Source organism: Penicillium pulvis (assembly GCF_028828015.1).
Source record: "Penicillium pulvis strain IBT 33274 chromosome Unknown scaffold_8_segment0_segment0, whole genome shotgun sequence".
Lineage (NCBI taxonomy): Eukaryota > Fungi > Ascomycota > Eurotiomycetes > Eurotiales > Aspergillaceae > Penicillium > Penicillium pulvis.
In genome coordinates, this window is record NW_026643080.1 from 4,485,761 (window position 1) to 4,508,867 (window position 23,107).

At 48.9% G+C, this 23,107-nt stretch overlaps 10 protein-coding genes across 10 annotated transcripts; 4 read left to right on the forward strand and 6 right to left on the reverse strand.

The window, feature by feature from the left end:
- Window positions 1–730: 730 nt before the first annotated feature.
- On the reverse strand, window positions 731–1,635 carry N7503_011099 (V-type proton ATPase proteolipid subunit; the record flags this gene model as incomplete). The annotated part of the gene is made up of 8 exons (XM_057070645.1): window positions 731–767; window positions 832–917; window positions 971–1,055; window positions 1,110–1,216; window positions 1,273–1,355; window positions 1,414–1,426; window positions 1,483–1,500; window positions 1,588–1,635. 8 exons carry the CDS (start codon window positions 1,633–1,635, stop codon window positions 731–733), a joined length of 477 nt encoding a protein of 158 aa, XP_056917256.1.
- Window positions 1,636–2,468: 833 nt separating this feature from the next.
- Window positions 2,469–6,231, forward strand: rom2 (putative Rho guanyl nucleotide exchange factor (Rom2); the record flags this gene model as incomplete). Its single annotated transcript, XM_057070646.1, has 3 exons — window positions 2,469–5,183; window positions 5,233–6,095; window positions 6,151–6,231. The coding sequence occupies exons 1-3, from the start codon at window positions 2,498–2,500 to the stop codon at window positions 6,229–6,231; spliced, it is 3,630 nt and encodes a 1,209-aa protein (XP_056917257.1). The 5' UTR covers window positions 2,469–2,497.
- Window positions 6,232–8,622: 2,391 nt separating this feature from the next.
- Window positions 8,623–10,136, reverse strand: aspA (uncharacterized protein; the record flags this gene model as incomplete). The annotated part of the gene is made up of 6 exons (XM_057070647.1): window positions 8,623–8,860; window positions 8,911–9,513; window positions 9,567–9,654; window positions 9,730–9,846; window positions 9,915–9,990; window positions 10,116–10,136. 6 exons carry the CDS (start codon window positions 10,134–10,136, stop codon window positions 8,623–8,625), a joined length of 1,143 nt encoding a protein of 380 aa, XP_056917258.1.
- A 606-nt stretch (window positions 10,137–10,742) lies between these two features.
- Window positions 10,743–12,148, forward strand: N7503_011102 (phosphatidylinositol-3,5-bisphosphate binding protein HSV2; the record flags this gene model as incomplete). Its single annotated transcript, XM_057070648.1, has 5 exons — window positions 10,743–10,851; window positions 10,951–10,989; window positions 11,054–11,151; window positions 11,211–11,567; window positions 11,621–12,148. 5 exons carry the CDS (start codon window positions 10,743–10,745, stop codon window positions 12,146–12,148), a joined length of 1,131 nt encoding a protein of 376 aa, XP_056917259.1.
- A 222-nt stretch (window positions 12,149–12,370) lies between these two features.
- N7503_011103 (IST3 family RNA-binding protein) lies at window positions 12,371–13,387 on the reverse strand (the record flags this gene model as incomplete). The annotated part of the gene is made up of 2 exons (XM_057070649.1): window positions 13,325–13,387; window positions 12,371–13,253 (listed from the first exon to the last, which is right to left on the reverse strand). The coding sequence occupies exons 1-2, from the start codon at window positions 13,378–13,380 to the stop codon at window positions 12,371–12,373; spliced, it is 939 nt and encodes a 312-aa protein (XP_056917260.1). The 5' UTR covers window positions 13,381–13,387.
- Window positions 13,388–13,719: 332 nt separating this feature from the next.
- Window positions 13,720–15,674, forward strand: N7503_011104 (dynein family protein). The gene is made up of 6 exons (XM_057070650.1): window positions 13,720–13,934; window positions 14,033–14,197; window positions 14,255–14,637; window positions 14,706–14,799; window positions 14,852–15,465; window positions 15,523–15,674. Exons 1-6 carry the CDS (start codon window positions 13,763–13,765, stop codon window positions 15,664–15,666), a joined length of 1,572 nt encoding a protein of 523 aa, XP_056917261.1. The 5' UTR covers window positions 13,720–13,762; the 3' UTR covers window positions 15,667–15,674.
- Window positions 15,675–16,493: 819 nt separating this feature from the next.
- Window positions 16,494–16,700, reverse strand: N7503_011105 (uncharacterized protein; the record flags this gene model as incomplete). Its single annotated transcript, XM_057070651.1, has 1 exon — window positions 16,494–16,700. One exon carries the CDS (start codon window positions 16,698–16,700, stop codon window positions 16,494–16,496), a length of 207 nt encoding a protein of 68 aa, XP_056917262.1.
- Window positions 16,701–17,171: 471 nt separating this feature from the next.
- Window positions 17,172–18,934, reverse strand: N7503_011106 (uncharacterized protein; the record flags this gene model as incomplete). The annotated part of the gene is made up of 3 exons (XM_057070652.1): window positions 17,172–17,576; window positions 17,644–17,944; window positions 17,994–18,934. The coding sequence occupies 3 exons, from the start codon at window positions 18,932–18,934 to the stop codon at window positions 17,172–17,174; spliced, it is 1,647 nt and encodes a 548-aa protein (XP_056917263.1).
- Window positions 18,935–19,556: 622 nt separating this feature from the next.
- Window positions 19,557–20,603, reverse strand: N7503_011107 (uncharacterized protein; the record flags this gene model as incomplete). The annotated part of the gene is made up of 1 exon (XM_057070653.1): window positions 19,557–20,603. The coding sequence occupies one exon, from the start codon at window positions 20,601–20,603 to the stop codon at window positions 19,557–19,559; it is 1,047 nt and encodes a 348-aa protein (XP_056917264.1).
- A 1,181-nt stretch (window positions 20,604–21,784) lies between these two features.
- On the forward strand, window positions 21,785–22,522 carry N7503_011108 (uncharacterized protein; the record flags this gene model as incomplete). Its single annotated transcript, XM_057070654.1, has 2 exons — window positions 21,785–21,964; window positions 22,068–22,522. Exons 1-2 carry the CDS (start codon window positions 21,817–21,819, stop codon window positions 22,520–22,522), a joined length of 603 nt encoding a protein of 200 aa, XP_056917265.1. The 5' UTR covers window positions 21,785–21,816.
- Between the last annotated feature and the right edge of the window lie 585 nt (window positions 22,523–23,107).

A 23,107-nucleotide genomic window follows, 5' to 3' on the forward strand; every position in this document is an offset into this window, starting at 1 on the left:
CCACGTTAGCGCGCCACACCAGGTCGCGTCAGCAACGCAGCTTTGGATTCGGGAGCTCCTAAGTCAAACCAAGCAACATTTGCCAGTTTGAATCCCCAGGTGAAAAAGGGGAAATGGGGGTTTGAGCACAAGGCGCGGGGCAGAAGAGTTGTGAAAGGAAGTTCTGCCAGCTCTGACGTATCCCATGGGGCGGGGCTGGACGGGGAAGTACGGTGATAAATCGGAACCTTTTCGAGCTTACATTTGCTTTTTTTTGTTATCCGTCTTTTGACCTCCTAGTTGATAACATCGTGAGATATATATATAGGATCAGATGCAGTTACATGGTGTAAACTTAGCATGGTCCATGTCTATACTCGAATGCCTTTATATAGGTGGGCGGCACCACCTAGGCATACAAGTATTGCAGAACATCTTGAACCAGGTACAGTCCGAGGTAGTAGGTAGTAAAGGGGTTCATTTACCAGGTTCCAATCTATATGCGAACAAGGCTCTTCAATGGTTATAATACATCCCGAAAATAGAATAGATAGGAATAGAGTCCATGCGATTCCGAAGCCAGCTGGTCCGGATCTCGATCCTGGAGATTTGTGGCGCGCGGGCCTCCACCCCAGAAGAGCCATCGCATCCATTTTTGAGTTGGAACAAGAGACAGTAGAAAATGACGCGATCATATAATGCTGAGAAGCGAAGGCGCATGGAGTGGTTGCAAAGCAACAAAGCAATACACTCAAGATTTGGAGTTCAGAATCAAACCAACAATCAAACTGGCAGTCGCGTTAGCAGAGTCACTGGTGCGTTGTTTATAAATTTATCTGATCCAGAACATACCCGTACAGACCGAGAACTTCGCCGAAAATAAGAATCAAGATCATGCCTACGTAGACACGAGACTGTTGCATGTATGCCCGAACACCCTGAGACGGTCGTTAGCACCAAGCAGATTCCACAGAAGGCTTCGCATCCTCACCGCATCACCGACAATACCGATCGTATATCCGGCGGCCAAACCCGAGAGACCGACTGATAATCCAGCAGCCAAATGCAAGATCGACCTGTAACCACACTATTAGCTTCCGATCTGGGAACACCGTCGTTGTCCAACCTACGCGTATAAGCTTGTGTTCGCCTCCGGTTGACATGCTCCTGCGATAAGGACCGCAATAACGAGGCCATAGACTGCGATAATACCTGACATGACGACGGGGATGAGGGACTGAAAAAATCCGAGTCAGTAAGTTTAATATATGTCCAGGAAGTCACATTACTTGCCTTCATGATCAAGTCCGGTCGGAATGAACCCACACCGGCAATACCGATGCCAGACTTTGCTGTGCCATATGCTGCTCCTGCGCCTGTTGGGGGTAAGCTGTGAGTCTCCGATCATATCAGGTCATGTGTCGAGCCACGTACATCCGAAGATCATCTTGCAAGGGGAGCTGTTAGCGACTTTGAACGTTTCGATTATCTGATAGGACTCACTGCAGAAGCAATTCCGGCCTAAAAGAGAACATTGTTAGTATATTGTTTCTCTAGCTCAAAGCTCAGAGTCCGCAGCTCGAAGCTCCTGTAGGTTGGGCGACTCACGAAGGAGAGGAACGGGGCGAAGTTGGGCGCAAGCTCGCTTTCGGCCATGATGGGTAGGATTGGCGAAACCAACAGAGGATAAGGGAGAAACGATGAAGCCTCGTCGAGAAGAGACTAGAATGGGGGGTGGAAGAGATAGGGAGAGGTCGTTAGTACTTGCGGTTGCTGTTTGGTGTTGGTTTGTCACTTTTGGTCCGCCGTAGCCACTCTCGCGCTTCCCCCCTCGGTGTGACCGACCGTGACATTACCTTACCGCCTGATGAGGATCAGCTCCTCCTTAACTCCGCCTATCTCCTGTACAATTCCCCATAAACGGGTACGAGGGGTAATTTCATTACACAATACCGGCCGTCCACCTTCAACCTCGATCCTCTCTCTCCTGGTCCCTCCATAACCCCCCAGTTCTATCGCCAGTTTCAACACTCCTCTTTCCCCCCACCCCCCTCACCTCTCCTCTCCGGCTCTTGGTGGCTTGTAACTGGAGGATGCTGAGGGTATGATATTCCAAGGAGCCCTGACTTTGTTGCGCTCACGGCTCCTGGCGCTCTCCGGCTATTGAATCTCGCCATTCTCAATTCAATCCCAATCTCTAGAAAACGACTGAAGGGTAGCGATGGCATATTAAAGATCCTCTTTTTCCACAGAAATCACAGCTCCTATCAGTTCGGATCAAAACCATTGTTCCCAGGGGAATTGCCATTTTCGTTCACTTGTCCTTCCGTTGTCTACGATCTTGAATCAGCCACTCTTGCGACGCCTTGAACGCTCTCCACGATCGACTCGGATATCACCCCTCATCCCCTAATTCGAAACCCCCTCGCCGCCCTCATTTTATTGCCATCCTGGCATCGACATCGTTTCCGAAAATCTAGATCGGATCTACTCGACTCAGTATCATTCTCGGGGGAACATGGCGGATTTGGGGGCCCAGCGTAACCGGAACTACCGGCCTTATGGCGCGGCCTCATCCACACAGCGAGATGCTGCGTATTCCGACATCTTTGGCGGGGCGCCGCCACCAGGCCGTTCCCAGACTATGACCTCGCAGACTCCCCAGCTCCCTCAGGGTCGTGCTCACACTATGTCGTCGCAAGTGCCGCAGCCACAATTCCACCGGCCGCCGCCCCCGCCAACACGACAAATGCCCAACGGATATGGACCGCCACAAACTTCTCCAGTGAATGGTTACGCCCCAGCGCCGCCTTCCGGGGGAGGTTACCAGGCATACAATCCAACGGGTGCGACAATGAGTTCCCAGCCGCCGCGACCGTATCCGGGACGCCCCGTATACCCTCGACCCCATCGCGTGGACTCTAGACAAGGACCGGGTACCCCCCAGTACCCGGATCCTCGTGATTTCAGTCGCCCTATGCCTCCACCTGCCTTGAACTCCGATGCGGGAAGATCACGCTCGATGGCCAAATTGAGTGGACCATTCCAACAGGCCCCGCCCACGCCGAGCAATTTCAATCACACTTCGGCGATCGCTTCTCGCCGGGAGCCGTACCATGCTGGTGCCCCAACAATGACTCAACTAGGCCGACCGGTCCCAGAAAGACATGCTAATGAGCGAGCCATGTCGATGACCAGCTACGCATCGGCGCCGGATCACACCCACATCATGGGCAGTGGTCGACAAATTCCCCATCGACGACCACCATCTGGCCATGAGCAAACAGCTCCTGCCAGATTCGATTCCATGCCTACGAATGTCGGCGAAGGATATGTCAATGCTCGCCCGCCCAGTGATGCTTCAACACGATCTCGTACTATGTCGATGGCGTCGACCATTATCCCGGATCGCACGATGAGCGTCCAGAGCCAGTCAACGCAAAAGTCTGGGCCGTTGCTTGTCACAAGTGGCTCGCAGCGCAGAGTTCCCGTAGTCTACCCCGCTCTGCTTTCTCGGGTCGCCGATGTATTCAGGGAGAAGGTCTCGCTCGGTGAACGCCATAAGAACGGCCTGTCGTATCAGAATGCTTTCTCCGGTACTGATGCCGTAGACTTGATTGGTTCTATCGTCAGAACAAACGATCGCAACCTTGCTCTTCTATTGGGTCGAGCACTGGATGCTCAGAAATTCTTCCACGACGTCACTTATGATCACCGTCTTCGAGACGCTCCCGGTGAGGTATATCAATTTAAGGAGACTATGGGAGAGGACACTCTCAGCTCGGAGGTCAACGGCGTGTTCACTCTACTCACTGAATGCTACTCTCCAACCTGTAACCGAGACAGTCTCTGCTATTCTATCGCCTGTCCACGGCGACTGGAACAGCAGGCCAGGTTGAACCTGAAGCCTCAGCCGGTACTGAGAACCTCGGGCTCCAAAGGCAGCCTGCACATCGACGATGACGATGATAATGACAATCAGAAACTTTGGATCAACATGGTTCCGAAGGAGGTTTCTGATGCTTTGGATGACCGTGAGAAGAAACGGCAAGAAATTATTTTTGAGATTATGTATACCGAACGCGATTTCGTCAAGGATCTTGAATACTTACGGGACTTCTGGATGCGTCCCCTGCGTGCCGCAGGTCCGAACCAGACCTCCCCCATTCCCGAGCATCGACGAGAAAAGTTCATTCGAACTGTGTTTGGAAATTGCTTGGAAGTTTTGAAGGTCAATGGGGGTCTGTGTGAAGCCTTGAACACTCGGCAGAAGGAAAGCCAAATTGTTCAGACTGTTGGTGATATTTTCCTTCAGCATGTGCCCCGATTCGACCCTTTCATTAAGTATGGTGCCAATCAACTCTACGGAAAGTATGAGTTTGAGAAGGAGAAGGCATCAAATCAGCCATTTTCCAAATTCGTTGATGATACTGAGCGGCTGAAGGAGTCTCGAAAGCTGGAGTTGAATGGTTACCTCACCAAGCCCACAACCCGTCTGGCCCGATACCCCCTTCTTCTCGAGTCGGTACTGAAGCATACTGCGGATGACAACCCGGACAAGAAAGACATCCCTGAGGCGGTGAAGATGATAAAGAGTTTCCTGTCTCGTGTCAACACCGAGAGTGGCAAGGCTGAAAATCACTTCAACTTGGTGCAGTTAAATGCTGCCCTAAAGTTCGGCCCAGGCGACTATGTGGATCTGAAGCTCACCGAAGAAAATCGTCAAATGCTCTCCAAAATGGCGTTCAAGAAGACCACTGCTGAGAGCTCAGAAGTAACCGCCTATCTCTTCGATCATGCGGTCCTTCTTGTTCGCATCAAGATTGTGAACAAGCGGGAAGAATACCGAGTTTATAAGAAGCCTATTCCCCTTGAACTGTTGGTGATTGCTCAAATGGATGAAGTTGTTCCACGCCTGGGAATTGCGAAGAGACCCTCATCCAGCCTTTTGCCCAACAAAGCCGCGCCAAATCCCCCTCCGGCCAAAGATGGTGGACTGCCAATCACATTCAGACATCTTGGTAAGGGAGGCTACGAACAGACACTGTATGCCACTTCTCCAACCCAGAGACGTAAGTTCATCGAAATGGTGGAAGAGCAACAGAGGAAGCTTTGGGAGCGAAATAGCAATTTCTACAACAAGACAGTCCTCTGCGAGAATTTCTTCTCTGCTATCAACCGTGTCAATTGTCTTGTCCCAGTTGGTAAGTATATACTTGACGCAATTATCGTGCCTTGCTAATGATCCTATAGATGGAGGTCGGAAGTTGGTCTATGGTACTGACAGTGGTATTTACCTGTCTGATCGCTGGCCTAAGGACAAGTCAGCCAAACCTCGTCGGGTCTTGGAGGCGAGTCAGGTTACGCAAATCGATATTTTGGAAGAGTACCAGTTGCTCCTGGTATTGGCGAACAAGACTCTATCATCTTACCCTATGGAGGCTCTTGAGTTAACAGAGGGTCAGAATGCCATGGCCAAGCGTCCGAAGAAAATCCAGGGTCATGCGAACTTCTTCAAAGCAGGTATCGGTCTTGGACGGCATCTTGTTTGCTCGGTGAAGACATCAGCTTTGTCTAGCACTATCAAGGTTTACGAGCCAATGGACAACCTGGCAAAGGGAAAGAAGAAGTCTGCTGTGAGCAAAATGTTCCAGAGTGGGCAGGATACATTGAAGCCATTCAAGGAATATTACATCCCAGCTGAATCGTCTTCAATTCACTTCTTGCGTTCAACATTATGTGTTGGTTGTGCTCGAGGCTTTGAGGTCGTTAGTCTCGAAACCACTGAGACCCAGTCTCTGTTGGATCAGGCTGATACTTCTCTTGACTTTGTTGCACGTAAAGAAAATGTGAAGCCCATTCACATTGAACGCATGAATGGAGAGTTCCTTCTGAACTACAGCGATTTCTCATTCTTTGTCAATCGCAATGGATGGCGAGCTCGTCCAGACTGGAGGATCTCATGGGAGGGAAACCCGAACGCATTCGCTCTATCTTACCCGTACATTCTGGCATTTGAGCCCAACTTCGTTGAGATTCGACATGTTGAAACAAGTGAACTGATTCACATAATGACTGGAAGAAACATCCGCATGCTGCATTCTTCCACCCGAGAGGTACGCTGTCTTCAAAAAGCGCTGGTATTATCGCTTACTAATGTTTCAAATCTAGATCATCTATGCATATGAAGACGAGAAGGGTGAGGATGTGGTTGCTAGCCTGGACTTCTGGAGCAAGCCTCAACAGGTTTAATTCTAGCTGCTCACACAACAACCCCCTTAAGAACGTTTCAAACGTTCTTCCTCCCCTCGCTACTTCTATCCTCTTTCATTGAAGGGTTAGCATTCTGGGAATCCCGGATTCTGGACTATTCGCTTGGGATAGATATCTTTGGACTATCACAACCAAGCAGCATTCAAGCCAAAGCAGCTGTCCTGCTCTGAATTTACAGGTCCCTCGACGTCTCCATGATCTTGCACCTTTCGGGCCTACCCACTATGTCTGTGTATCTCGTGTTTTATCTCATTCCGGGCAATCACTCCCTGTCAGTGTCCTCTGTGATGTATACTAGGTCTTGACAAGTGTCCGGTCCACCCTTTCACCTTCCATCAACACTACTTCCTCTCAACCTCGATTTCTCAAAAGAACCTCAGTAAGAGTGTTCCTCTCTTGTCTCGTTTTCGTGTGTACAATGGAGCGCAAATACCACTTCTTGCGTGTCTGCTTTTCTCTTTTCGCCTCGCTGTTTCTTTTTCCTACATTTTCTGCATCTTCTCATTCTTCGTCTTTTCTTAAAATTTTATTCATTTCTTTCACCCCTTTTTATCTCAGTGTTTCTCGCTTTCTGTGTTTCGCATGGCCTGCGTGATGACCAGGTCTATTTCTCTTTCAAATCTTTCAACTAGCTTGTTCTCTTCCATCCATTACCTTTCTTGTAATGTTGATGGTAGCACTGCAGTGGAGGGGAAGTGAGAACCATCGGCGACCCCAGCCAAGTGGTTGAAAGCAAGTACCTAGGTAAATTGTATCTAGGTAGACACCTATGTATATAGAATGCCCACTAGATTTATGAGTGACTGTTTTAATCCCATGTAATCAATCCCGAAATTGGGGACTCAGCCACCCATAGCCAAAAGAGCAGTCTTCTACCCGTTTATATCATGAAATCAATATATCAGCTAGCTTTTCTTTGATTGACTGCTCAGATGCTTATGATATGATTTCCATTGCCTTTTTCCAAGGTTTCTCCTACTCTGTAAGAACACATACAATAATCACATCTGGCAGTCTGTCTCCATGCATGATTCCATCGCCTACCGCTCAAGTTTCATTTGTCTCAATTTCATTTTCTACTTGACAGCATTGAATTTCAATGTGATCCGCGTTTCATTGCCTGATATGCCACATTAAGCTACTAGCTGCACGGAATGTCGAAACTATGTGGTGTCTGGATCAAGTCTCGGGGCGCAGAACAATTGAAGGTTCTTTGATTGACGGATTTTCTACACGCAGACCATTCCAAAAATGAAGTGGACGTTGTACATAAATGAGCACGACTTCAGGAATGGATCGGTGGTAAAGCTACAGACCGGGAAGACTCGGGATCGACTACAAAACAGTCCAATTAGTCGTCCTGAAGACGCTCAGAGATAGATATTGCGTACATGAATACGTAGACAGTGCCCGATTTCTCGCCTTACAATCCCCTTTTGTACTGTATCTATCATATTGTTTTACTATAAATAGACTCCACTTTACTGTGGATCCCCAAGCTTTATCCTTGGTTCGCTGTAGACCCGGATCCGGTCAGATGATTGGCCTGAAATAGACCCACTGGAGGACAAGAATGAGTGTGAGATGTGACCCATGGAGTAATCTTATACAGTGCAGCATGCCTCTCTCCAAATAGCGGACCATTGAGTAAGTTTCTGCCATGGCAATACCTGCATAAAAACCCTATTTTCCCCCTTCAGGGCTGTAGCTAGAGATCCTTGAGCTAGACAAGAAATCAAGACCAGGATACTTTTCTCATTCACTACCAAGCTAGGACAGATAAAAAGGAAGATAGAGAGAACTGCTCAGGACAACACGAAACGCGAAAGGAAGAGGGAATCTGCGCTGCGGACTTTAGACAAGGTGCCAGGGGCGATGATAAATTGAAACAGGAAGAGATGAACCCCCCAGGGGCAAATAGAAGAGCTGGGGGCATTAGAAAAGAGGGGAGGGGAGGATGACAGAAATTCGGACTCCATGGATGAAGTGGGCAGAGGTAGCAAGAAACAGGATAAGGAAAGATGATTTTCTTTCTTCGGACACCCAACAGTGAGATCGAGACTTGAGGGGGTATAAATCAAATGAGTCGTTGATGAGTTGATATTCAGGGACTGAAAGTGCCCATCGTCGAAAGCTGGGGAGTTGCACACTATGTTGGGGATTTTGCCCATCTCCGCAGAGACATCGGGAAGAAAGAGAAAAAAGTAAAAGAAAACAAGAAAAAAAGCTATTAACGTGAATAAACAGTCAATATTATCCCCATAAACAAAAACCAACTTCGTGCCACGAAGTTCATGATTTTGGCACAAACGGTATCACTTTGCGAACCGGCGCCCCGCTGAAAAAAGCCGCATCGTCGACAGGGTATATCTAGGCCTCTCCATTGGCTTCGCTGACATTGCTCTGGCTGGCCTCGCGCGCCATGCGAGCCTCGATCTCCCGCAGCTGGCTCTCGCGAGCCAGCAGCTCCTGCCGCTTCTCGGCAATCTCGCGCTGCACCTTGATCTCGATTTCGCGCAGCTTCTCCTCCTCGCGACGGAGTTGCTCCTCCTTGAGACGGACGGACTGGGAGGCAAGGTCCTCGGGGTTCATAGAGGAATCGTGGAGGCTGCAGAGGGGTTAGCATTATATAATAAACGATGAAGGGAAGTAACGTACCCAGAAGCACTGTCCACACTCTTGCTGAGCTTCTCCGTACGGTAGTTCTCATAGAGGAAGTCGTGGGTAATCTCCTTCAGATCGGCCAAATGGCTGTGAAGAAGAGCACTGCGGATAGCGAGGAAGTCCGAGTGCCGAGGGTTCTCAACCTCGACCACACCCCATGGGTACTGACGGGCGCGGACCTTGCGGTTGTCAATCTCAACGAAATCTTCCGAGCCGACGATGGCGAAAGGCATCAGGCCACGGAGCTCAGCGTTCTCCTCAACGGTATCCTCATCATCCTCCTCAACATCATAAGGGAAGTTGTAGACGGGGATGCGGTAGTGTTCAATATCCTCCATAATCAACTTCTTCGACTCGGCCAATTCTGCGGGGGTAAGGGAGTCGGCCTTTCCAATGACGGGGATGACGTTAACACGGGGAGACAGGCGCTTCATCAATTCGATGTCGAGCTCACGAAGACCGTGTCCAGTGGGGGTAATGAAGTACAGCAGGACGTGCACACGGTTGTCTCTGAAGCGGGGGTTACGCTTAATTCGGGACTCTTCCGCAAGAATGTCATCATATTGGCGCTCGAGGTAACCAACAATCTCGCCGAAGCTGCAGGAACCAGTTAGCGGGTGCGGGGCCGGGGTAGTTGTTAGGAGACATGCCTGGCCTCGTTGTCAATCTGGTCACCGAAACCGGGGGTATCAACAATGGTCAGAGAGATACGGGTACCCTCCTCATCCAATTCAAGCTCTGTTTTATGGTAACGATGATTAGATCAGCGGATCCCACGACCATTCCTTTATAGCGACGAGTCGGGATACTCACCGACAGTGACGGGCTTGATGCGGACGCCCTCCTCCAAATGAGCGTTCTCCGCATCATCGGCATCCTTGCCCTCTAGAACTTGCTTGCCACAGAGAGTGTTGACAAAGGTTGTGCGACCTACAAGAGGAACAATCGTCAGTTGACAATCGCCGAAATTGAGTTCGGGGAAAGGGTTGCAAGCATACCAGTTCCGCTAGCACCGCACACCATCAAACAGAACTGAATTCCCTTCTTGACATTCTTCTTGCGACGGATCTTCATCTGCCCACGGCGGGGACTCGAGTCAGCTTTGGATATGCAATTATTTTTCCCATCGGGCGCGGAGAGATATGGGGACCTCCCCCATTGGACTCGGGGTCATGAGAAATAAAAGGGGAAACACATACCGCGTTGAGAGCCGACGACATTGTGGGCTAAGGAGGAACTGGAAAAGAACGAGAGAAACAGATAAATTGGGGGGTATCCAAAGCAAGGAAGAAGAGAAAGGGAAAGGGTGAAACTCTCCTGAAGTTCTGGGTAGTTTAAGTCGTAGGGGGGAAGGAAAGACAGTTCGTGTTTCCCCCTTTCCCTTTGGGTGCGGGCCAATCACGGGACGCCCTCTTTCTCCAGCTTGTACTTCCAACTACCTGTCATATACTATATTCAAATCAATTATAGCTGTTTTCTTAAATCATATGGTATCTATAGCTCAATCAATTCACCTCCAACGCTTCTACAATTTTCTTAATTAGTCATTGTGTTCACCATCATCGAATATCAATACTCAGGGGTTCCTAGTCATGGTGGGTCGCTCCTGGCCGCCGGAGCATTACCTAAGCCATCCGCCTGAGGCAACCGTGGATCTCTTTTTTGGGTTTTTTGCTATCGCTACGATAAGTATGGAGCTGCCCGCATCTTGGTCTTATCGCTGATCCGCACTTGAGCTTCCCCCATCTTCAACCCCAGCTTCTTACCCTAAATCACGACACAGCACAGGCTTCACAGCGCTTGACTTACGTCATGCTGTTGCGATCATGAATACCCGTCAAGTCATCGATGAGTCCGTTGGGCCCTACTCACTATCCGCCACTTTCAACCATGACAGCAGTTGCTTCTCCGTGGGCTTGGAGACAGGTTTCTGCGGTAAGACAGAATTAGAAAGCTTAAAATAGCTTTCTTAAGATATTCCGAGCTACTAGAAGCTGGGGAGGAAATACTTCGAGACTAACATTCATCCTATAGTGTTCAATGCAAATCCTTGTGAGCTCAAAGTCTCCCGCGGTAAGGTCGTCCAGTACCTCAACTTGAAGCTCCTACCACTGACATGGGATCATCTCTTCTTCAGACTTCAATGCTGGTATTGGTGTAGTCGAGATGCTCGGCCAGTCAAATTATCTTGCCATCGTCGGTGGCGGACGAACCCCCAAGTTCCCCCAGAACAAGGTAAGCTCTGCCGGTTTACCCTTCCACTAGGTTTCTAAATTAATTCGCTGCTGCCGCAGCTCATTATTTGGGACGATGCGAAACAAAAAGCCGCCATTACCCTCGAGTTTCGCACTTCCGTCCTTGGCGTCCGCCTATCCAAGTCTCGAATCGTCGTCGCATTGTTGAACAGTATCCACGTATTTGCTTTCTCAACTCCCCCACAGAAGCTATCTGTATTTGAAACCTCCGACAACCCACTGGGTTTGGCTTGCCTGGGCCAAAAGGTTCTTGCTTTCCCTGGCCGGTCCCCTGGGCAGGTACAATTAATAGAGCTGGAAACAGGAAATATCAGCATTATACCGGCACACAGCTCTGCATTAAGGGCAATGGCTCTAAGCCCAGATGGAGAGGTGCTGGCGACGGCCAGTGAAACCGTGAGATATCCCTTGCAACTCCAGTCATTAGTTAGTTCCTGACGTTCTACTAGGGTACTTTGATTCGAGTATTTTCAGCAGCAAATTGTACGAAATTGGCCGAGCTTCGCCGGGGTGTAGACCACGCAGTGATATTCTCTTTATCTTTTTCACCGTCTAACATTCTCCTTGCTGTAACATCCGACAAATCTACCCTACACGTTTTCGATGTACCCCATCCAACTCACGTTGGACGTCCTAGCCAGTCTCCAGCATCTGCAACAGAGGAGGGCTCAAATCAGAAGTGGGGAATCTTAAGCAAATTGCCCCTCATGCCACGAGTGTTCTCGGACGTGTACTCGTTCTCCAGTGCGCATTTCGAGATGGGCGATGAAGCAATTCCAGGATCCCCATCCGCGCCAGGACTAGGTTCATCTTTGGGCCGACCACCTAAAGGCGTCATAGGCTGGCAGGATGACCAGACCATTTTGGTGATTGGCTCGGGTAGAGAAGGCCGTTGGGAGAAGTTCATTCTTCGAGATGGTGAAGATGGAAGGCGATATTGTATCAGAGATGGGTGGAAAAGATATCTTGGCGGGTGAAGACGAGAAGGAATGGTGATTTCAGATCTCTTGCGCATTTTCCGGATTGTAAATAATTGATGCCCGTGAAATCCACGCACACTCGGACTGAAGGGACCAATGTGCTTTTGGGCCTTCAGCCTCGAACCACGGAATAATGCGACGGGGGCCAATCTAGAGATTCTTTTGACGATACTTCGGCCGCAACCTAGTATAGGATCACAGGAATGCGACAAATCGCATTCAGCGGCGATCATCCCGGTCTCGGTCACTCCGATGTCTTCGTGACTCGGGTGAGCGTGATCTCTTTGGCGTCCGATCTCTTCTGGACCTTTCCTTTGATCGACGCCGTGGCATTCTCTCACGGGCTGGCGAGCGATCACCGCGATCGCGATCAGATCGAGACATGACTGGTGTTCGATCTCTTTGGGATTCTCTCTCACGATCCGTCGATCGGCGCCGGGTCCTTTCTCGACCAGGAGAACGATCATCTCGGTTTCTACGCTCGCGAGACCGATGTCGCCGACTGTGTCGGCTTGACCGTTCCCTGCTATCCCCTCGTCGACGTGATGAATTTTTCTCACTGCTCTTGTACTTCTCGACTGCACGCGCAACCTCTTCCTTCTTTTCCTCGATGAGAAATTCTTTCATCGGATCTTCATCGTCATGGTTTTGAATCAGTTCCTGTAATTCCCTTTCCTCCTTCAACATCGGCCTTCTCTCCTCGTGATCTGCATCGCCAGATCCTCGGTGTCGGTCGCTTGACTTCTCTCCTTTGCTCTCAATGGTTGGCGCATCGCCCATCAGCTTTGCGACATTATCCACCTCTTCCTCATCGTCGCGTCGCTTATAACGAGTATGATCCACTCGAAGCATCCGACCAAGAACTGTCGAGCCGCCTAGGTTATCCACTGCAAGGTCGGTGCTGCGCTGGTCCTCGTATTTGAGAAACGCGAAGCCTTTGCTCTTGCCAGTTTCCTTGTCGCGGATCAGGTTGACATAGACCGGTTCGCCATACTGCGAGCAAATTGTAACGACATCGCCTTCTGTCAAATCGAATGGAAGTCCGCCAATGTAGATATATGCGGTGTCACGGTAGTCCGCATGCCATGATGCCTCTGGTGGCCTAGACAAGAACTGAATTAGCTTTCAGAACAGGGAGGAAAAGACAAAAATGCGACATCTAGCTAGACGTACACGGCATGTTCCAGCTCGCGCTTATTGAGCTGTTGCACCTGGCGGATAGAATTCATGTTGGGTGGTTGAGGTAGTCAAAGAGGAACCTTAAGCTTTGTGAGGAAGAAAAGGGTTCCACCCGGAGCATCTGCGGAACCGTAAAATCGCCAATTGTTTACTCACGCAGGAACTCCCTTTCCCCAACCACTGTGACGTCTTTGTCTCGAGGTGCTCTTTGTGGACTTCAATTATTACCTTTTGAAATACTTTCCCGTAAACGCGGATCTCGTCTACCGCGGCCTAGAGTCAATATCGGTCCCATCCCCACTTCCATATTCCCCTGACCGCGTTCTGCTTCGATCTTCCCTCCGCCCCCGACTCCGACTCTTTTTGAACGCGCCCCGCTAGACACCCGTACACCATTTTCCACCAGTTGGAATGTTACATGCTCTGTGAGGCATGGTGGGACTAGACCAGAGGATGTCCTCAAGTCCGAATCGTGGGTCCAAGGCGCCCGGGACCAATAGTCGCCCAACCAGCAAGGATGGCTCGAAGAAAAACATTTGGTCCTCGCTACTCGATGGCGTCGCCAATGGCAAGCGCCTACCTGAAAAGAACCTATTAATTCTCGGTACGTGATTCTAAAAGGCCTGCGGTCTTGGGTGGAGGGGCGATCAAAGCTTTTGCTTCGCGTGCTTGGAACATGGAAGCTGACTATAAGATGTAAAGGAGGTACACCTGAAAGCCAGAGAGAATTTCTGGAGAGTTTCTCAGCGGATACCTCGGCTGACCCGAACTTGGTGAATGGAAAAAGAAAGGGAAAGACGCCGCCTATCGCCAATCAATTTGCACTTGGATACACATATCGAGATGTTCTTGATGCTGATCAAGAAGGTATGTACACCTATGATAGAGCTTTGCCGGACTTGAAAGAGCTAACTTTCGGTTAAGATACGCTGGCGCGCGTCTCGGCTTACCTCCTATCTGAACCCTGTCCATCATTTGCACCTCTTCTCAAACCTCTCCTGACCCCTCAATCTGTGCCGGAAACCTTAGTTGTCATTCTTATGGACTGGTCGGATCCGTGGACATGGATTCGGCGATTAAGAGAATGGGTTCGCCTGCTCCGCTCTGTCCTAGTTTCCCTCGATGACGATACAAAGATTGTGATGGAAGAGACCATGACGGAGTGGCGCGATCGTAAAAGAGGAATGGATGCCAGTGCGGGTGCCGCAGGAAGCTTGCCAAATTCTGGAGGCCCAGTCACAATACCCTTGGGACCTGGTGAATGGGATGAAGGGCTGGGGATCCCGATGTGTGTGGTTTGCCAAGGTGTATGTGGACTAAATATTGACTTCTATGACATTCCAGGATACTTGCTAATTTACTTCTATCTATACAGGCGAATAACATCGAGAAACTGGAGAAAGATCATGGCTGGCATGAAGAACAATTTGATTTCATTCTTCAATTCCTGAGAACAATCTTGTTGAAGCGTGGGTACCTCCAGGATTCCATTTATTTTTCGATTGATCTAACTCTAGACAGACGGCGCATCTCTCATTTATACAACACCTTTCCATGCGAACTCATTGCAAAGCCTAATTCATTCATCCTTGGGTATACATTCCCTCTTGAAACGACAGTCATTAAAACATAATGTGATCGATCGCGATAAGATTCTCGTCCCCGCCAACTGGGACTCATGGGGCAAGATTCGGATTATCCGCGAAGGTTTCGACATGGAAGGAGCCTCAACTGCCTGGTCAATTGAGATCCAAGATCCTCCCGAGCCTCTTGGCCAGCATACCGATGCCCACCAAGTAAACGAGGAAGAGGACGGCACAAGTGCCGTCACAGTGTTCGAGCAGACCATCAAAGATCCCAAGCGTGACACAACCATCGCCCATCCGAGCGCTTCAGGCAATGGGACTAAAATTGAAGTCGAGACTTCTGATTTACAAGGATTCCTTACACAACAACTTGACATGCTCGAACAGCTCAAGGCCAAGGATGAGAAGGACCGTGCGAATGAGCCAGTACCAACTTTGGAGATGTCACCAATGGATGACCAGGGCCGAGTCAATGAGCACATCGGTCCAGTCCAGTTTAATATGGGTGGCATCCAGGTAGACGCAGATGATATGCTGAAGAAGCTGCGGGTAAGTTCTCAACATTCGCCTCATTCCCATCGAAATGCCTTACTAACGCACTCACAGGACCGCGAAGCCAGTCGCGCGCAACGAAAAGAGAGCGTTCCAAACCCAGGCGACGAGAAGGCCCACAACCAAGCCCTGGCAAACTTCTTCGCCGGTCTCGTCAAGAAACCCGGTAGCAGTCCTCGTGGAAGCCCGTCCCAGTAGTCCTCTTTCTCAACTTTGAATATTCCCTGGGTTGTATTCTAGTTCTCCGAGCGTACATATTGTTTGTGTTCATGCGGTGGAGTGGGTTAGGCGCGTCGGCCTTGGGTGACGGCATAAATTCCGATATAGGTAGAGGATTCGGGTTGTGGGAAAGGCCTGTTCATAGTTTTCTTTTCCTGAGATTCCAATGGCTTTCTGCGGGGTGTTAGATAATGATACCAATATGAAATCGTTTCAAGTTCAATCTACTTGATGTTTATTTACCAGTATTCCAGCTTACGATGCACTACTTGGTCCCTACATCCCTACTAGCCGACTACTCTATGAACAGCTTTCCACGTACGGGAAGAGTACTTCCGATGAGGAGATTCATAATTAAAGACCAAGCTGGGTTAGTCAAGCAGCGCGTTGACGGTATTAGGTAAGGCGCAGTGTTCAAGATTCAGAATAGGTATATTATCGAGAACATACTCAGGTATCTACTTGGTCACACCAGTCTACTCCGGAATGTGAAGATGACTAAAGTATGATGCTCAGGGTTGAGTTATTAGAGTCGATCTCCGCCTAAATGAGGCGTTATCTTGCATGTTGACTTGAATCAAGTGAGGTGGTATGTATGTCCTTGAATATGAGATGGCATTCTGTGTGAGTTACAATTACTGCATGACACCATATGTGGTTGGTGAGGGCGTTCAACTAATTTTGTGATGCCCAATCGAAGGGCTTCATTCGATAATGAAGAACCAGGCGCCGAATGCTGAAAGCCTTAGAAGGCAAGAAACAAGGAAAGAAAAACGAGGCAGACAGAGCCCTCAAGACCACAAAGCTCACACCCTCTCCTTCAATCTCTTGTCGACTTCATACTTCGTGGGCTGCTCAGTGCCCGGGTTTTTCGAAGGCCCCATCAAAGTTCTAGTAAAGTTACTGGAGATCTTCACCCGCACAGTCAGTTCCCAAGTTTCCATGCATGAGGTGTGAAACACACCGCCGCCACCTGGCTTGCGGTCTCCGTGGGTCGGCTTCCAGCTGGCCATATTCCAATTTACAGTAACAGTTTAGGTATTGGTTGTCGAGATTATTGACATACTGTTTCAGCTCGGCTGCATCATTCGTTGTATTGCGTTTCTTTCCTTTCCATTCCCGTATTGAAAACATAGTAAGCCCTACACTATGGTGAGTGTGGTGTCGAACTACTGATCCCCACGAAATATATCCATGGATATGTAACTTCCAAAGTTCCATATTTTTGGTGCGTAGGCTAGACCAGATCTGCAGACTACTTAAGCCCCATCTCCCGATCTCTCAATCCTTTCCTTCCTGTTATACCCACTCCAATTGGTGTAATGGACGCCCAGGATGACTATAGTGAAATGATGATAATAAAAATGTATAAATGACTTTAAAATATTGTTCTAAAAACACAGGATATACCAGAAAGTATGTAGCAATAGTACATTCAAGCACAAAACTTTTAGTTTTGGCCAAAGGCTTCAGAGCCTCAACGTCTACCAGTTCTCCCACACGGCAGCAGGGATAACCTTCCTCATGATCTCCCAGTGCTCCAGCGCTGCCCGATCCTGGAATTTGTACAGCCGGCCAACCTCCTTGTCCACAAGGAGACGTCTGCCGCCCTTAGGAACAGTGTCGAACAAAGAGAAATCGATCTCATGTCTCGGGACGAGATAGCTTTCACGCGACTTGCTGCCCAGGAAATCGGCCGAGGTTGGCTCACGGAATTGCAACTGTGAGTCTTTGCTCTTTTTACAGAAGAGAACCATGTTAGTAAAGTCGGAGGTCGAGTCATCTTGGTTCGCTTCTGATTCACGGAAGATGCGACAAGACGGAAAAACGGCTCTGATGGTGCGGACGACCAGGCCTGTGGGGTATATGGTGATGTCACTGGCGTAATTCTGAAATTGATCAAGTTAGAAAAATCCGGGGGTTGAGGGGAGCGTCATGGGAATCGATTGAACGTACAATAGCAATAACACCATCATCCTTAAGCAGGGAGTGCAGATCCTTCAAGAATTCCCAGGTGAAGAGTTCCGCTGGCTCGGCACCGCCGGTGAAAACATCATGGACAATGTAATCATATTGCTTGGAAGCCTTCTGTGCTTTCTTGACGAATGTGGTGGCATCCTCAATGGCTGCAACGTGGTTGGGGGCCAGATTGAAGTATTCAGTTGCAAACTTGTGCACAACAGGATCGATTTCAACAATAGTAGTGTCAATTCCGTGCTTCATCAAGGCTGACGGAGTGGTACCAATTCCAAGGCCACTATTATAGGTTAGTCATCAGGATTTATCAATGCGGCGGGAGAACTTACATCACCAAGGCTTTGCTTTCAGCATCCACACGCTGAATACCGTTATCGGGTTCAACTAGTCGGACAGCTTCAAGCATAGCGAAGACTGCATAGATCGGGTCCTCCACCTGGGGGTGGTACCCGGCAATAGACTTTGTCCACTGACCACCGAGAAGACTGTGGTCACAACGCATGACACGGAAACCTTCATCCTGGTTCTCAAGGACCGAGAGATATCCTGTGTTGGATTCCTGTCGTGCCAAGAGAGTGTAGCCTTCATGCTGGAGGGCAGAATTCACGGCACCGATACCACCAAAGTGGACATCAGAAGTGATGGTAAAGATCAATGACGGAATAGCCAGAAGCAGCAGTTTGGATCGAGGAACAATCACCGCGTAGAGGATAGCAATGACAAACTGCATACCGGCACGGGAGAAGAGGAAAGTAAAACCAATGGCACGGGTCAAGATTGCCCGACCAATATGCTCACCAACAGAATAGATGAGATACGTTCCAAGGAGAGGAATATGCTCTGCGGCAACCTCTCCATACGACTCAAGATTCAAAGCGGCCTGGACCTGCTTGCCGGCGATAGCCACAGTCAACGACACCAGGGGCAAGTAGCCAAATAGCTCGGTGACCATTGGACCAGCTGGGTTTCCTAGCTTGGAGCTCTGCTGCATCACAAAGTACTGCAGCGTGGGGGTCCAGAACGCCAGGACAGGAAGCAGATAAGCAGCGAGCCGACCTAGGCGTCTTTGTATATGGTCCTTTAGGAACCATCCGGCTGCGCCAAAAACAGCCACAGCATAACTGTGGAAGATATGTACGGGATGAGTACCGAAGACAGGGGATAGCACAAGGCCCATAACAGGGGAGTAAAAGGCAGCAAGGAACAGCAATGCCACTCCGGTACCGAGCCGGTAGGCATCGATCTGCCGAACGAATTGCGCGACTGACATGATGCTTGGCTGGTGTAGTTTACACGTGGAAATGGGTCCAAGAGTACTTTGGGAATATCAATCAGCGGTCCATTCCCATGAACCCGAAATACAAGACAAAAACAGACTTGAGACCGCCAAAAGCGAAATATTGACATCACCATTCTGCCTACCTACACCGCACACCCTTTCTGTCAGATTTACAACTACGTTCAAACTTGTCGTTCAATCGCAGCAATACCACTTTCAACCAGATTTGCAAAATATTACCTAGAAGAGAGTGCATTAGACATTATAGGAAGCGCCAAGGCATATGACTTTGAGACCCGTGAGTTGAGTCGACTCGCGGGGAATGTTGATGATCGCTTGGCCTTGGAGGGTAGATCGGTGGCCTTCCAAACAATAACAAGAACTCTCTTTAAAAAAGGGCCCTGCGTCGGCCAGAAAATCAATAATTTTCCAAAAGCTGGGTCATGACTACTGATATAGATTTTAGAAGTGTTTGGAACCAGCGAGTCATTATCCAATCATCTGTGTATTATTAGTATCCCCGGCCCGGGGCCCTGGTGGGAATAGTCTCAATTTTTAAGGCATCAGTCCAGAGACTAGCTACTTGGGTAGCTAGGAAGATCTATCTGAAGGACTAATTATCTGATTCCTTCTGATCTGACTCCCTCTGATCTGAATCCTCCTTATCCGTCTCATCCGAATGCATCTCGTCGTCTGGATCTCGATATGTATAACGGGAAGATGGAGTGTAGACAAACCCACTTTTTAGCTTTTTGTGCATGACAACTCCAACAGCCCCTTCTTCATCTGTTATTGCCTTCCACTTAATCCAATCGGCCTCGTCGTCAAAATCTTCAGGAAAGCTGCATAGTCCAAAATCGATCATGAAAACACGATATTCATTTTCCTTGTTCCTCTGCACAATGAAATTTCGTGTGTTGACATCATCATTCAGTATTCCGTGATCGCCGGTCACATGAAGAACTCGAATGGCCTCTTCGCAGACGGATTGCCAGCTCTCTCGTGGGGCATAATCAGCAATATCGGTCAAGGGAAACCCGTCGATGTACTGCAAAAGAAGTCCAGAAACATTGGTATACTGCTTGACTTGCACTTCCTGCTCTCCATTAGAGCTGGGGATTATGAGAGATGCAAACAGTTTGGGGACGGTGATTCCTTGAGTATCCTTGAGCGCGTTGTACGCTGCGATTTCCGTGTCAAACAACTCTGACATGCGCCAAAACAGGTGGGCTTCGTTTTGAGCTTCATTCCATGTCTGTTGTTCCAGGTGCGCTATTCCGTTCTCGTCGTTGAGGTCGGCTATCAGCTCCGATGCACCCCCGTCGAGGATAAATTGGTGGTACTTCCTTTCTTTGCTCGAAGTCCAAGGACCGACTTTTTCATCCTCTCGAAGCTGCATGGCAAAACGTGGGTCAAAAAGCTTCAATACCATATCGCTTTCTGATGCAAAAGTGGGGCAATCAATTCTAACGACCATTGCACAAGAAAGGGTGAATGGTTCGAAGATTTTCACTATTGTGGCGGTCAAGATTTGTCCTTCATAGGGTTTGTTGAGCTGCAATTCTATCTTCTTGCCGACCACATATGGGCATCTATGATGGTCAGTGCGTCCCTGGAGAATTGTGTAGGGGAATATTAACTGGGTTTCTCCGCCGGCCATTGTTGATGGGATGATGGGATCTCTAGTTCTGTGGCAGTCAAGGGTTGTTCGTCATCCGGTTCATGAAGCTGCGAATTTATTTATGTTGCCAACCACATCAGGACATCTATGATTATTAGTGCATTCTCAGAGAAGTTGGCAGGTGAAAAACTCATTGACCTCCTTCGTTGTCTTTCGGGTATGGGTGTTAATCAAGCTGACTTTAAGTGCCTCAAGAGGGCCACAGAGTTCGAGTCTTAAGGGATGACGTAGGTATTTCAGAGTGCTTACCGGAGATGAGATGAGGCTTGGTTGGTAATGTTCCGTCCAGCTAATGGGAAAATTATCTGTTGACAGACGGGAGAGAAGTAAGGAAGGAGGGAAAGAGAAGAATAAAAAGGAAGGAAATGATTAAGAGAGATGAAGATACAGTAGTCTCCAGATCTAGCCTAGTCTACGCACCCAAGCCGTAAGTTTTGTATATTGCCCCGCGAAGAGGGATGAAACCGAGAATGGCACGCTTCAATCCATTACTTTACTATGCTTCTTCTCAACGATTTTCACACGTCCGACTCATTGAATGAACGCTTCTAACTCTTGAGTACTGCCGAAGCTAAACCTTTTTCTTTCCCTCACATCCACACGCATCCCTGATCTCTTCACCCCACATCTACCTGTTAAGCACTTTTTGCTGGTCATGCGTTTGAGCTTATCTAAGTTGATTAATGAGCTGTCAAATTACTCAGCGATCCTCCTTTGTACCAACTCGCTTTCCAAATCACGGACTCGAATGTCTCTCACAATGATCTCTTGCATATACTGGCCATTACTACAGTTATCTCTTTACTGATCTCCTTTCAATAGACTCAAAAATACGCAAAGAGCAACGTCGGAAGGATAAACATATTCTAACCGTAGGTAGAAAGTCGTTATTGGTTACGTCGGCCATTAGGTGCGCTGGAACCCACCTGAGTAGGTACACTGTAGGCTACCTAGCCAAGGGGCCTATTGTCACCCCTCTTAGAACATATTTAGTAGGATACCAAGGAGAAACACATTCTTAGGTTTCTAAATTGAATCAGAAGTGTTCATTCGACAATTCTTATAGTTCGTGTTATCATCGGGCGCTAGGCCTAAATAGGACAACCAACCATATGTAAGTAGCCGTTACATCTTTCGCCGCCCGCTTCCCGCGACCTCATTCTAACCCCAAACAACAGCTGAACCGGCCAAGATGCCCCATTTCCCCATGGATTCCGGATTTGAGCCAACCGAACATGCATCTACTGATGCGCATCGTCCCTCGATCCAAATAAAGAACCGCCGAAAGCGGTACCTGGACATGCATCCAGAATACTACTCGGCGGAGCTCGAGCTAGCCGGTCCGCCTGCTCTTTCCTAGCTGCCAATAGGTCCCAGTGGCTCCGAGAACCACAGCAGCGATGTAATCATATGACATGCTAACCCAAATGAATTGCCCTTTAGATCCGTTACTGTACGATCGTCTTATTCGCCGATTTCAGACACCACAAGAACGGGAAGCGCAAGGACGTGAAAAGGGATTCTCGGGTGTCTTGCAAGCGGACCTGCTGCGCTCCGAGGCAAAGATGGATGCGCTAGCGCATCCTGATCCCCATGCGATGCTGAGCTATACCCGTGGTCCTCATGGCGAGATCCTAGCTGAGGACCGTGACGATATCCCCGCTAGCAAAGAGGAGGGCGAGAAACAGTGGCAGTGGGAGATGGGGCTGCGCTTTATCCGAGGCGATGATGAGGACTTCGACTATGCGACTGTCGATGAGAATGAGGAGTACGATGATCTGTCTGAGCTGCAGGATGAGTACTTTGAAGATGAGGAACCGGAGTGGGTGGTCGATGATCTTCGAGGCGAGAATGCGGGGGCGCAGCTTCAGGGTGAGACTGGCATTCAGGATTTCTGAGCCGAAAGAGAGTCCAGAATTTTACAACTTTCATGATGGGGAATATGCGAGGCTTTTCCCCGCCGGAGCTGTCGTCAAGGGCTTACGATGCTTCGCTCCTCTTCTCCAAAGCGCAAACATGTTGATGGCGTTTGGTATCCACAGTAGCTCTTGCCGAATACTCATCCGATACTCTGAGATCCCCTTTATGATCCTCGATTGACGAGATGTTGGTGACAAGTACGAACAGTACATCCATTGGTGATCATACCCGTCTCCGAGAAACCATGCCCTCAGCCGCTACGTTCTGCTGCACTGAAGCACTAGCCGAGGGTTTCCACTCGACTCCAGCAATTTATTCAAGTCAACATAATTGCGGGAACTCACACTTTTCTTCCACCAGCAAAAGATATGTGATACATTGACCCATTCAGAGGGTTGAACAAACTAGATGGATCCTACGTCTAATCTACATTCGAGGTGCATTCCAAAGGCCGTATAAGCCATATAAATAAATTTATAAATATGTTTGTTCACAACCCGAAAACTGGACGGCTACCAGAGCATGCCAATACCTGGATGATGTTCAGAGCTCTCCATATGTAC